Genomic DNA, 14,528 nt, shown 5'->3' with positions numbered 1-14,528 from the left:
GTCACGGCATCGCTAGATTTAGATGCGCGGTTTGATTAGCGTCGTTGTTTCGTAGCTTCCTCTGCGTTTCAACGACGCGCTGGTGTTGAGACAGCTGAGATACACTGGGATGCTGGAGACCGTGAGGATTCGGCAGTCTGGATACAGCGTCAAGTACAGCTTTCAGGTGAGAAAACTCTATTCAACACACGCGTCAAGTCAGCAAAACTCATCAATTAAACAGAAAACAGTGATTCGGCTCAGTTCAATTCAATGGTGATTTAATTCAGTCCAATAACAGTGTCAATGTTGGAACAAAATGTTGATTCAGTTCAGTTCAATAACAGTCAATGTTGCAAAGTTCAATTATGAAACAAATTCAATTCAGTTTAATGTTTTTACAATTCAGTTCAATAACAGTCAGTGTTGCAAAGTTCATCAATTGTGAAACCAATTCAATTCAGTTCAATAACAGTCGATGTTGCAAAGTTCATTATGAAAGAAATTCAATTCAGCTCAATGTTGATTTAATTCAGTTCAATAACAGCGTCAATATTGTAGATTTCATCAATTATGAAACAAATTCAATTCAGTTCAACATTAATTCAATTCAGTTCAATAACATTCAATGTTGCAAAGTTCATCAATTATGAAACCAATTCAATTCAGTTCAAAAACAGTCATTGTTGCAAAGTTCATTAATTATTAAACAAATTCATATCAGTTTAACAACATTCGATGTTGCAAAGTTCATCAATTATGAAGGAAATTCAATTCATCTCAATGTTGATTTAATTCAGTACAATAACAGTCAATGTTGCAAAGTTCAATTATGAAACAAATTTAATTCAGCTCAATGTTGATTCAGTTCAATAACAGCGTCAATGTTGCAAAGTTAATCAATTCTAAAACAAATTCAATTCAGTTTAATGTTAATTCAGTTCAGTTCAATAACAGTGTCAATGTTGCAAATTTCATCAGTTATGAAACAAATTCAATTCAGTTTAATGTTAATTCAGTTCAGTTCAATAACAGAGTCCATGTTGCAAAGTTCATCAATAATGAAATAAATTCAATTCAGTTCAATAACAGTGTCAATGTTGCAAATTTCATTATGAAAAAAATTCAGTCAGCAGTCAACAGTCAATTTTGCAAAGTTCATCAACTATGAATCAAATTCAAATCAGTTTAATAACAGTCAATGTTGCAGATTTCATCAATTATGAAACAAATTCAATTCAGTTCCATTTGATTAAATTCAGTCCAAAAACAGTATTGATGTTGCACAGTTTGTCAATTAGGAAACAAATATGATTCATCTGTAAAACAGCTCTACAGAACACAGTAGTCTCATTATCCAGGTCAGGGTTTTGTCAGTGCAGTTGAACCGATAATATTTCTGAATTATTACGTGTTAATTATTAATATTACGTGTCTCTTCAGGATTTTGCTCATCATTTCCACGTGCTTTTACCCGCTGGATTTCCCGGCGCTCAGTCGGCCATCAGACAGTTCCTGCAGAGCGCAGAGCTCGAGCCGGACGGGTATCAAGTGGGCAGAAACATGGTAACAAACACATTCCTACAGACCCTTTATGTGCCGGGGTCACGATTGAGTTAGCTGGAGGCAGAACTGGAGGCGGCCAATACAAACCAGCACAGATTCGAGTACATAAGGAGCTTCAAATATCATTTTGTTGTGGTGTTGGGTGCCAGAATCGACCGAGTACAGTGTTTAATTAGCAATTTTATCGGATAATGTTTTCTAAACTATTGTGATTATTTGTGAATCATCTGTGATTGTATATATTGTTGCGACTAGACAAACCTGGTAAGAAAGAATAATCAAATACATAAAGTTCAAAAATCTTTATTTCTAGAAAATGTTCACATCTTTAAAATTGCACTGTAGTGTCACTCTTTACGGATCGAACCACACAAGTCGTGTACGTGACCATTCAATATAGTTATATTAGGTTTCGTACGAGGTGCTTAAAATGCTTAAAGTATTTGAATTTGACTTTTAAGAAATGTAAGTCCTGGAAAACCCATGAAAACAGCCATATTTGTGAAAAGGTACTTGAAAAGCGCTTGAATGTGATATATATATATATATATATGATAAGCGATCGTTAGATTTAATCAGCGCGATTTACTGCAATGCTTTTTCTCTTAGTTGGTCAGAACAAACGTGGATGTTACTTGTTCAGAGGACATTTTAGGGTGAAAAGTGTTATGTTGGCCATACTTCCAAAAAGTATAATCTATGATTCTGAACGGCAGTATCCACACCGGCGGCGACTGACACACACTCTCCTCAAACATTGTGTTCATCTGCGCTGTGCCGTGCCGAGGCACAACTCACGTAAAGCTGATCATTCCGCGAATAACTGCAATTGCAGATTCCGAACAGAGATGTCGACAAAGAGGAAAAACTATGGACTGCTTTAAATATTAAGATAAAATTGGATTTCGTTGTTAAAAAAAAACTTGCTAACTAGCGTTAGTGAAGCGGCCAGAGAAATTGTTCTGCCTCCACCTAAGCTCCGCCCACAAAACAAGTCCCAAAGGGGTGTGTTATTCACACCGCCGGTCCTGATACGCCGGGTCACGACACTGATGGAGTGTGTGTGTGTGTGTGTTCCTGCAGGTGTTTCTGCGAGAGCGTCTGCGTCAGAAGCTTCAGGACGAGCTTCATCAGGAGGTGTTGAGGAGGATCGTGTGTTTGCAGAGACGCTTCCGGACGAAGCAGGAGAGAAGACACTTCAGCCGGCAGAGACGAGCCGCACGCCTCATTCAGGTACAGCTATTATAGAGATGTGTCTCTGCTATTATAGAAATATATCTCTGCTATTATAGAGATCTGTCTCAGCTATTATAGAGATGTATCTCTGCTATTATAGAAATATATCTCTGTTATTATAGAGATGTGTCTCTGCTATTATAGAAATATATGTCTGCTATTATAGAGATCTGTCTCAGCTATTATAGAGATGTATCTCTGCTATTATAGAAATATATCTCTGTTATTATAGAGATGTGTCTCTGCTATTATAGAAATATATGTCTGCTATTATAGAGATCTGTCTCAGCTATTATAGAGATGTGTCTCTGCTATTATAGAAATATATCTCTGCTATTATAGAGATGTGTCTCTGCTATTATAGAGATGTGTCTCTGCTATTATAGAGATGTATCTCTGCTATTATAGAGATGTGTCTCTGCTATTATAGAAATATATGTCTGCTATTATAGAGATCTGTCTCAGCTATTATAGAGATGTATCTCTGCTATTATAGAGATGTATCTCTGCTATTATAGAAATATATCTCTGCTATTATAGAGATGTATCTCTGCTATTATAGAAATATATCTCTGCTATTATAGAGATCTGTCTCAGCTATTATAGAGATGTGTCTCAGCTATTATAGAAATGTCTCAGCTATTATAGAGATGTGTCTCAGCTATTATAGAGATGTATCTCTGCTATCATAGAGATGTGTCTCTGCTATTATAGAAATATATCTCTGCTATTATAGAAATGTCTCAGGTATTATAGAGATGTGTCTCAGCTATTATAGAGATGTGTCTCTGCTATTATAGAAATATATCTCTGCTATTATAGAAATGTCTCAGGTATTATAGAGATGTGTCTCAGCTATTATAGAGATGTGTCTCAGCTATTATAGAAATATATCTCTGCTATTATAGAGATGTGTCTCAGCTATTATAGAGATGTGTCTCTGCTATTATAGAGATGTATCTCTGCTATTATAGAGATGTGTCTCTGCTATTATAGAGATGTATCTCTGCTATTATAGAGATGTATCTCTGCTATTATAGAAATATATGTCTGCTATTATAGAGATGTGTCTCAGCTATTATAGAGATGTGTCTCTGCTATTATAGAGATGTGTCTCTGCTATTATAGAGATGTATCTCTGCTATTATAGAGATGTGTCTCTGCTATTATAGAAATATATGTCTGCTATTATAGAGATCTGTCTCAGCTATTATAGAGATGTATCTCTGCTATTATAGAGATGTATCTCTGCTATTATAGAGATGTATCTCTGCTATTATAGAGATGTATCTCTGCTATTATAGAGATGTATCTCAGCTATTATAGAGATGTGTCTTTGCTATTATAGAGATGTATCTCTGGTATTATAGAGATGTGTCTCTGCTATTATAGAGATGTATCTCTGCTATTATAGAGATGTATCTCTGCTATTATAGAAATATATGTCTGCTATTATAGAGATGTGTCTCAGCTATTATAGAGATGTGTCTCTGCTATTATAGAGATGTGTCTCTGCTATTATAGAGATGTATCTCTGCTATTATAGAGATGTATCTCTGCTATTATAGAGATGTATCTCTGCTATTATAGAGATCTGTCTCAGCTATTATAGAGATGTATCTCTGCTATTATAGAGATGTATCTCTGCTATTATAGAGATGTGTCTCAGCTATTATAGAGATGTATCTCTGCTATTATAGAAATATATCTCTGCTATTATAGAGATCTGTCTCAGCTATTATAGAGATGTATCTCTGCTATTATAGAGATGTATCTCTGCTATTATAGAGATGTGTCTCTGCTATTATAGAAATATATCTCTGCTATTATAGAAATGTCTCAGCTATTATAGAGATGTGTCTCAGCTATTATAGAGATGTGTCTCTGCTATTATAGAGATGTGTCTCAGCTATTATAGAGATGTGTCTCTGCTATTATAGAGATGTATCTGCTATTATAGAGATGTGTCTCAGCTATTATAGAGATGTGTCTCTGCTATTATAGAGATGTATCTCTGCTATTATAGAGATGTGTCTCTGCTATTATAGAAATATCTCTGCTATTATAGAAATATATCTCTGCTATTATAGAGATCTGTCTGCTATTATAGAGATGTGTCTCAGCTATTATAGAGATGTGTCTCTGCTATTATAGAGATGTGTCTCAGCTATTATAGAGATGTGTCTCTGCTATTATAGAGATGTGTCTCTGCTATTATAGAGATGTATCTCTGCTATTATAGAGATGTGTCTCTGCTATTATAGAGATGTATCTCTGGTATTATAGAGATGTATCTCTGCTATTATAGAAATATATCTCTGCTATTATTGAGATCTGTCTCAGCTATTATAGAGATGTATCTCTGCTATTACAGAGATGTATCTCTGCTATTATAGAGATATATCTCTGCTATTATAGAAATATATCTCTGCTATTATAGAGATCTGTCTCAGCTATTATAGAGATGTGTCTCAGCTATTATAGAGATGTATTTCTGCTATTATAGAGATGTGTCTCTGCTATTATAGAAATATATCTCTGCTATTATAGAAATGTCTCAGCTATTATAGAGATGTGTCTCAGCTATTATAGAGATGTGTCTCTGCTATTATAGAGATGTGTCTCTGCTATTATAGAGATGTGTCTCAGCTATTATAGAGATCTGTCTCAGCTATTATAGAGATGTGTCTCTGCTATTATAGAGATGTGTCTCTGCTATTATAGAGATGTGTCTCTGCTATTATAGAGATGTGTCTCTGCTATTATAGAGATGTGTCTCTGCTATTATAGAGATGTGTCTCTGCTATTATAGAAATGTCTCAGCTATTATAGAGATGTGTCTCTGCTATTATAGAGATGTGTCTCTGCTATTATAGAGATTGCTATTATAGAGATGTGTCTCTGCTATTATAGAGATGTGTCTCTGCTATTATAGAGATGTGTCTCTGCCATTATAGAGATGTATCTCTGCTATTATAGAGATGTATCTCTGCTATTATAGAGATGTCTCTGCTATTATAGAAAAGTCTATATAATATATAAGTTTCACCTTTTAAGTTGAATTACTGAAATAAATGAACTTTTGCACGATATTATAATTTTTCAAATTTCACCTGTATTTACATGGGGCAACTGGTCCAATTCAGATTTCAGATCACCCCTAATAATCCTTCTCTGGTTCCTCTTTCTCCCCGCAGCGCTGGTGGCGTGAGTGTCTGACTCGCGCAGACGAGTGTGTGTGTGAGCCGGAGCTCCAGCAGAGGGCAGCGGTGTGTGTTCAGGCGTTCTGGAGAGGCTTCAGAGACAGACGTCAGTACCGGCAGCAGAAGAGAGCGGTTCTGCTCATCCAGAGACGCTGGAGACGAGTCCTTCAGACGCGCGCGAGAGAGAGAGCGGCAGGCCTCATACAGGCCGTCTGGAGGACACACACACTCAGACACACACACACACTGAGACACAGGGCCGCCGTCACGCTTCAGGCCGCCTGCAGGGGGCGCCAGGCTCGACAGTGGTAACTACACTTACATTTGTGCATTCGCCAGATGTTTTTATCCAAAGCCACTTGCATTGCAATCAAGGTGAAGATTTGTAATCATGAGTTCCCTGGGAATCAAACCCATGACCTTGAGCTATAGGTTATATATATACAGTATATATACACTCACCGGCCACTTTATTAGGTACCCCATGCTAGTAACGGGTTGGACCCCCTTTTGCCTTCAGAACTGCCTCAATTCTTCGTGGCATAGATTCAACAAGGTGCTGGAAGCATTCCTCAGGGAGTTTGGTCCATATTGACATGATGGCATCACACAGTTGCCGCAGATTTGTCGGCTGCACATCCATGATGCGAATCTCCCGTTCCACCACATCCCAAAGATGCTCTATTGGGTTGAGATCTGGTGACTGTGGAGGCCATTTTAGTACAGTGAACTCATTGTCATGTTCAAGAAACCAATTTGAAATGATTAGAGCTTTGTGACATGGTGGAAGTAGCCATCAGAGGATGGGTACATGGTGGCCATAAAGGGATGGACATGGTCAGAAACAATGCTCAGGTAGGCCGTGGCATTTAAACGATGCCCAATTGGCACTAAGGGGCCTAAAGTGTGCCAGGAAAACATCCCCCACACCATTACACCACCACCACCAGCCTGCACAGTGGTAACAAGGCATGATGGTTCCATGTTCTCATTCTGTTTACGCCAAATTCTGACTCTAACATCTGAATGTCTCAACAGAAATCGAGACTCATCAGACCAGGCAACATTTTTCCAGTCTTCAACTGTTCAATTTTGGTGAGCTCTTGCAAATTGTAGCCTCTTTTTCCTATTTGTAGTGGAGATGAGTGGTACCCGGTGGAGTCTTCTGCTGTTGTAGCCCATCCGCCTCAAGGTTGTGCGTGTTGTGGCTTCACAAATGCTTTGCTGCATACCTCGGTTGTAACGAGTGGTTATTTCAGTCACTGTTGCCTTTCTATCAGCTCGAACCAGTCTGGCCATTCTCCTCTGACCTCTGGCATCAACAAGGCATTTCCGCCCACAGAACTGCCGCTCACTGGATGTTTTTTCTTTTTCGGACCATTCTCTGTAAACCCTAGAGATGGTTGTGCGTGAAAATCCCAGTAGATTAGCAGTTTCTGAAATACTCAGACCAGCCCTTCTGGCACCAACAATCATGCCACGTTCAAAGTCACTCAAATCAACTTTCTTCCCCATACTGATGCTCGGTTTGAACTGCAGGAGATTGTCTTGACCATGTCTACATGCCTAAATGCACTGAGTTGCCGCCATGTGATTGGCTGCTTAGAAATTAAGTGTTAACGAGCAGTTGGACAGGTGTACCTAATAAAGTGGCCGGTGAGTGTATATATATATATCGTAGGTATAGGATGAGGTGAAGAGGCATTTATTATATATAATACAAGAAGATATTTTGTCTGTAGCTTGATCTCTAGTTATAACATGTTGCTCAGGTTGGCCCCGCCCACAGTGGAATCTCATTGGTCCAAAATCCCTCTTAACTAATTTTAAACATCAGATGTGTTCTGATTGGCTGTGCCTTTGCATTCTCTAATTTGATTGGACCGGTGATGTTCCGTTTGTTCACTGATCTGGCTTCTATTGGAACTATTTTTGTTGTCGAAGCAAAAATAAACATAATAGTTGACATTAGGGATGCTCGATATATCGGCCACCGTATCGGTATCGGCCGATATATGTTAATTTTTAACGTTGTTATCGGCCTGATAAGAAGATTTGGCCAATATAATAAAGCCGATAAATAGTGGATTATGTCCTTCAGCTGAGACGCTTCAGATGCGCACTGTTCAACATGATGGTTTTGAATTGCTTGAAATATGCAACGTGCAGCACAAGTCTGTCAGATCGGCTGCATAAAATTATGAGAATATTATAATTGTGTTTGGGACGTGGCTTTTAATGATGGGACTTTTGTTTTAGTAATCAGGCTCTCAAACATTATATAAAAATTTGGATTTAGATTTATCGGCCGATATATCGGTTATCAGCTTTCAAATATAAAGTGTTATCGGTATTAGCCAAAATGTTCATATCGGTGCATCCCTAGTTGACATCGTGTCTGAAATATCTCAATATTTAGTAGTATTGAACATTGTTTTTTTCCCCCAAGGTGCCGCATTCTGAGAGATCAACGATGCGGAGAGAAAACCATCGATGGCGGAGAGCATCTAAACACTGTGACTAAAAGTTTACACGCCCCTCAAAACTCAAGCGTAGAGCCGTCCGAGAAGCTCGAGGAAAAGCAATCCGCCGAACCTCCTCGAGCGGTCGACGACAGCACGCTAAAGAGCCGATCCAAGCGGGAAAGCAGGAGGCAACGGGAACTCGAACAGGCCACGTTCAGTTTAGAGCTTCTCAAAGTCCGATCCGGTTCAGTGTCGAACTCAGAACCGGACTCCTCCGCTCAAATCCCTCTCTCCAAACAGCTTCCTTCGTCTCCTCAGGCCTCCACGGATAGCCAGGAAAGCTTTGAGGAGTTGGCCCAAGTTTCGACCCTTCAAATGAGCGAAAATAACGCGACTAAAGAGAGAGAGAGAGAGTTGGAGCAAGTTTCCAAACCCGAGCCGATGGAGGAGAACCAAACCAGCCCGGCGTCCTTCAAACCTCACTTCTACATCGCTGATGAGGACGGCAGTCCGGTTAAGAGTTCGCCGACCCGCTCGGAGAAGAAGGAGTCAGTGCTGGTCATCATCAGCATGCAGAAGGAGAGCCCTGTAGACCTGGACGCTCATCATGACCATCAGATGGAAGCGGAGGACCAACAGCTGGAGCTTCTGCTCTGCAATGATCATCCCGGCGGCCATTCGACCCCTGAACCTCAAAGCAATCACGGCTTGGACACTTCGGCCTCCTCTAAAACCCTCCAGCTGGACTTGAGGGAAGCAGCGTCCACGAAGAAGGACGTCCAGAAGAAGCTTGTGTCTCAAAGCATCAGCATAAGTATGAAGGAGAAAGCTGATCTGGCCTTCTCTCCCAAGCGCAGTCGTCTGACCTTCTCCAAGTGAGTTTACGAGCACTCAGACGTAACCCGCATTCTTCCCTCGGGTCGTTTAAAAAAAAATTGCTCACACTGCAAAAAAATGCTGTTCTTACTCAGTATTTTTGTCTTGTTTCCAGTACAAATATCTACAAAATAAAGTAGTAAAATGCCATGTTATGTCTTGAGATTTTGCTTAATAAAATCTGCCAATGGGGTAAGAAAAAGAGTCTTGTTTCCGTTTGAATTAACCCCATTGGCAGATAATTTTTTGTTTTAATCAAAAACTCACTTCATTTAAATTTTTTCCCCCCATAAAACAAGACTTAATTTCTTATGTCACTTTACTCATCTAGTAAATGCATCTTGATTTAAGAATTTTTAGATATTTGGACTGGAAATAACAAGAAACCAGAGTAAGAAAAGCATTTTTTGCAGTGCATCAGAGGGGTCCAAGACACTAGGACTTTTGTCGCACTTGAACCATGAACACACACACACACACACACAAAAGTAAAGGATTCGAGGAGTTTTGTGGTTGAAATTTTAAAAAGTAACAAATCCTTCCCTCTCGGGTCAATTTGACCCCCTTAGGAATGCTTCAGTACACATAGAAAAACCTAAAAATGCTAAAACTTTACCAAAAATATTTTGGTATTTAGACATAATAAATATGTCTACGTGTGTATCTGAATGCACACTGAAGAGAAACTGGCTTTAGGACCCAGCGGAACAGCTCATCTGCTCCATATAGAGCTAAAAGCCCATCTAGAGTCATAAAATATCATCTTATATTATTATTTTTCACAAGATGTTGGCAAAGACTCCCAATGTAAGATATTTTGAGCTGAATTAAGTTTCCTTATTTTGTTGTGTAGTTGAAAAGTTATTTTGAATTTAAGTTGAAAGAATGTGAGGAATGTGCTTAAATTACTATTTATTATTTATTGATGTAATGTAGTAATGTAAAGGTAAATAAAATAAAAAATATCAAAAAAATGTGCATTAAAATTTAGAAAAAATATGATCAAAATGAAATAAAATAAGCTTTTTGGACAAAAACAAAATTAAGCATAATTTTAGGGCTTCGGGTCATTTTGACCCGCGAGGGAAGGATGAGGGCTAAGATATTTTGAGAAGTTTTTAGCTGATGTTTAGCATCTAATGCGATGACGGTTTTAGATGTACTCAAACGGGACAGACTGTGGTCGGCGTGAACGAGGATTGCTGTGTGTTTTTCAGGTCGGACAAAGACCTGGTGAATCAGGAGCGATCCCTGGCGATCCAAAGAGAAGCGGGATTCAGATCGCTGAAACACCGAGAGGTGAGCGCAGGCAAAACAGACAAACTTCTGTTTAGATGTAGTGTTGTTGAGATGTCTCTCTTAGGTCCAGGATGAGTTCTGACTCGTTCCTTTTTTCTTTTATGATGTATCAAACAATAAGCAGACATAAGGGACAGAACAGGAATGAAATTACATCAAATATATTTCATCAGTTTCACAAACAAAATAAGAAAAAGAGAGAGAAAAAAACATGATAAACACATAAAGAGGAAACATTATGCATCACTGGCATTACCAAAAAAATCATCATGATATTTCACGAATCTGTCACTTTTCTTGTTTTTAATCAAACTGAGAGATTTGAGAAATGCATCAATTTCAATAAAGAAATGTGGCAAATTAGAGGCTGTGAGTTAGAGAATTTTTTACGTAACAATGTAATTCATTGAAGTATTAGCTGTACCTTTATAGTAACAGATTATATCTTTTAACTGAAAGGATTTGGAAGAATTAAGGTGCTTACCTATATGAACATATAAACTCTTCCTAAAGTTTTGAGTTTTTTCACACTGGAAAAGTAAATGGATCAGCGTTTCATCCTTATTCCCACAAAATGAGCAAGAACGGTCAACATCCATATATTTTGCCACAGTATCATTCACAGGACACTGCAAAAATGCTTTTCTAAATCTATTTTTGTCTTGTTTCCAGTCCAAATATCTAAAAATTCTCAAATCATGATGCATTTACTAGATGAGTAAAGTGACATAAGATATTATGTCTTGTTTTCTGGGGAAATAAATTAAAATGAAGTGAGTTGCATCAAATGGTTACATATATGATTGAAATTGTACATGGTCCCTAATAAAAAAAAAAAAGTAAAAAAAAAAGTGAGTTATTGCTTAAAAAAAGCTAAATTATCTGCCAATGGGGTCAGAAAAATAATCTTAATTCAAACAGAAACAATATTAATTTTTTGACCCCATAGGCAGATCATTTTGCTTTTTTTAAGCAACAACTCACTTCATTTTGATTTATTTCCCCAGAAAACGAGACACAATATCTTTTACTACTTCTTTTTACTACTTTAGTAAATATTTTACTACTTTAGCATCTTGATTTAAGAATTTTTAGATATTTGGACTGGAAACAAGACAAAAATACTAAGAAAGAAAAGCATTTTTTGCAGTGGATATACAGGTGAAACTCGAAAAATGAGAATATGGTGCAAAAGTTCATTTATTTCAGTAATTCAACTTAAAAGATTAAACTAATATATTATATAGACTCATTACATGCAAAGTGAGATATTTCAAGCCTTTATTTGTTATAATTGTGATGATTATGGCTTACAGATATGAAAACCTTTTCACAATATTCTAATTTTGAATTTGGGGTTTTCATAAGCTGTATAATCATCACAATTATAACAAATAAAGGCTTGAAATATCTCACTTTGCATGTAATGAGTCTATATAATATATTAGTTTCACCTTTTGCAGGATATCCTCATTTCTCGAGTTCAGCTGTAGTGTAGTGTGGACTCTCTCCTGAGAGTGTCTGTCAGTTGGTTTGACGTCATCAATGTGAACGATCAGGTTGTAGGAGCCGGCCGTAAAAAGAAAGCGCGTATGGCCGGGACTCGCTCTGATTTCTTGAGCCGGGCCTGTAGCACCGAGCTCGATTCTGACGAAGATGAAGATGATGAACACGAGGACACACCCGTGCTCTCCCGAACCGGGCCTCTCCCAGAATCCCCCAGTTCTCCTGACTCCGAGCCGGCCTGCCACAGCGACTCCGACATGGTAAAACCCAGAGCGGATGTGGAGCTTTGCACACTGATCCAACCACATTCTCTAGCCCAAGGAATAGTTTCACCAGAACTTTTAATACTGGTATTAAATCGCCTTCATGTCGTTCCCAAACCCATACGACTCCTATTCTGATCAAATTAATAGTTCATAAAATAAATGTTAACAAATAAAAATGTTTTCGCAAATGTAGTGTCGCAGTTCTCCTACAACTGGTTTACACTACCAGTCAAAAGTTTTAATTCGGTAAGATTTTTAATGTTTTTAAAAGAAGTCTCTTCTGATCACTAAGGCTGCATTTATTTGATTAAAAATACCAACAAAAACAGTAATATTGTTAAATATTTTTACAATTTAAAACAGCTGTTTTCTATGTGAATATATAGTAAAGTGTAATTTATTCCTGTGATCAAAGCTGAATTTTCAGCATCATTACTCCAGTCTTCTTACAAATCATTCTAATATGATGATTCGCTGCTCAAAAAACATTAATTATTATTAGCAATCTACATTGCAGCATCAGCTCTTTTCTCAGTGTCTGAAACGGTTCGTCTCTCTAAGCCCCTCCTTTCCGAGAGCCTGCTCTGCTCTGATTGGTCAGATGGCTCAGTTCGTTCTGATTGGTCGACCGCTTAACAGTGCGTGTCGGAAACCAAACGGCCATTAGCGTATCTGAACCGTGTTTGAGGGCGGGGCAAAGTTGACAGTGTTTGCAGGCAGCCAATGAAAACCATAGGACGGCATTATGCAAATTCGTAACTTCCTAGATTTACCAACGACTCGTTTCAGGCAGTATCGCCTCTTTCTTTAAGCAGACAATAACTCACTTTGATCTTTGAAACAAACTCATTCAAAATGTTAATAAAAATGTCAATAATGTCTCAATGATCCTAAAATAACACTGATGGGAGAAGGAAAGGCAAAGGGTTCAGAACGACATGGTGGTCAGTAAATGTTGACGAATTTAATGTTTGTTCAGTGTGCAAAACCGCTAACTGGCCTCAACCGCTGATCTCTGTCATAACCAAATCTCTAGACAGAACTAATCAAATGAAAGACTAATAAACCTGACTGGGTGAGCCTAGGTTAACCAGAATATTAAGACTTGTCTGGTCTTAAACGTGAGGCTGGATCTCTCGTGGGATTTTCTGTTCACTTCTGACAACGTTTTATTGATGAATATCAAGTTTGTAAGTTAAGATGCATGCGACTCCCATTAACATGGAAAGGGTGGGGTTTCTCCATTACTCACCCTTATCTGAAACACTTTCTCTCATTCTTTCCCTCATGTGAGTCGGGTTTGGTGTCCTTACACGGTTTAGTGGTTTAAGTGAAACACTCATCAGCCTCAAACAAAAGCAGAACCTTGTTCCTGGAGATCGGATAACTACGGAAGGGGATTAGGGCCAAGCCATAATGAAAACATCTCGAGATTTAAAGTCATTATAATGCCATATTAAACTAGTTCAGTTTCGAGAAAAAAAGTCGAAATACAACGTTGAGAATAAATTCATTAAATTTCGAGAATAAAGTTGTTGCGGTTCGAGAAATAGCTTGTTGAATTTTGAGAAAAAAAGTCGAAATACAATTTTGAGAAAAAACTCATTAAATTTCGAGAATTAAGATCATTTTTAGATCAATTTGAGATCATTTATAGGCTACTTTGATTATTTAACATCTGCGTTTCAGTCATCCATCGACACCCGAGAGAAGCGAGTGACTGTATAAAATACAGCTTGACTAAGTGATCCAACTCTGTCATGTAAGCAATGAACACTGATCCAATGCCTTCATTTCCACATTTTATTTCAAATTTTTTTCTCAAAACGCAACGACTTTATTCTCAAAATGTAATGAGTTTATTCTCAACATTTTATTTAGACTGTTTTCTTGGAATTTAATGCATTTTTTTCTCGAAACACAACGACTTTATTCTCAAAATGTAATAAGTTTCTTCTCAACAATTTATTTCGACTTTTTTCTCAAAATTAAAAAAGAAAATCTTGAAACAACGACTTTATTCTCAAAATTTTATGTTTATTCTCAACATTTTATTTCGACTTTTTTCTCGAAATTTAATGATTTTTTTTCTCGAAACACAACGACTTTATTCTTACAATTTAATGAGTTTA

The 14,528-nt window shown here is 37.7% G+C and overlaps 1 protein-coding gene across 1 annotated transcript in view; it reads left to right on the top strand.

Annotated features, from left to right (window-relative positions):
• myo9ab (myosin IXAb) overlaps positions 1-14,528 on the top strand; it is a 91,978-nt gene that overhangs the window by 47,957 nt on the left and 29,493 nt on the right. Inside the window, exons 19-25 of the mRNA XM_056244586.1 lie at positions 56-166; positions 1,423-1,545; positions 2,629-2,778; positions 5,979-6,292; positions 8,434-9,324; positions 10,543-10,624; positions 12,184-12,390. Of these exons, the coding sequence (XP_056100561.1) occupies positions 56-166; positions 1,423-1,545; positions 2,629-2,778; positions 5,979-6,292; positions 8,434-9,324; positions 10,543-10,624; positions 12,184-12,390 (1,878 nt within the window). The remainder of the gene's footprint in view (positions 1-55; positions 167-1,422; positions 1,546-2,628; positions 2,779-5,978; positions 6,293-8,433; positions 9,325-10,542; positions 10,625-12,183; positions 12,391-14,528) is intronic.

This window comes from Rhinichthys klamathensis, unplaced genomic scaffold (assembly GCF_029890125.1).
Source record: "Rhinichthys klamathensis goyatoka isolate OS25496 unplaced genomic scaffold, OSU_Roscu_1.1 h1tg001009l_1, whole genome shotgun sequence".
NCBI classification, from domain to species: Eukaryota; Metazoa; Chordata; class Actinopteri; order Cypriniformes; family Leuciscidae; genus Rhinichthys; species Rhinichthys klamathensis.
This window is presented reverse-complemented; position numbering and strand designations above follow the sequence as displayed.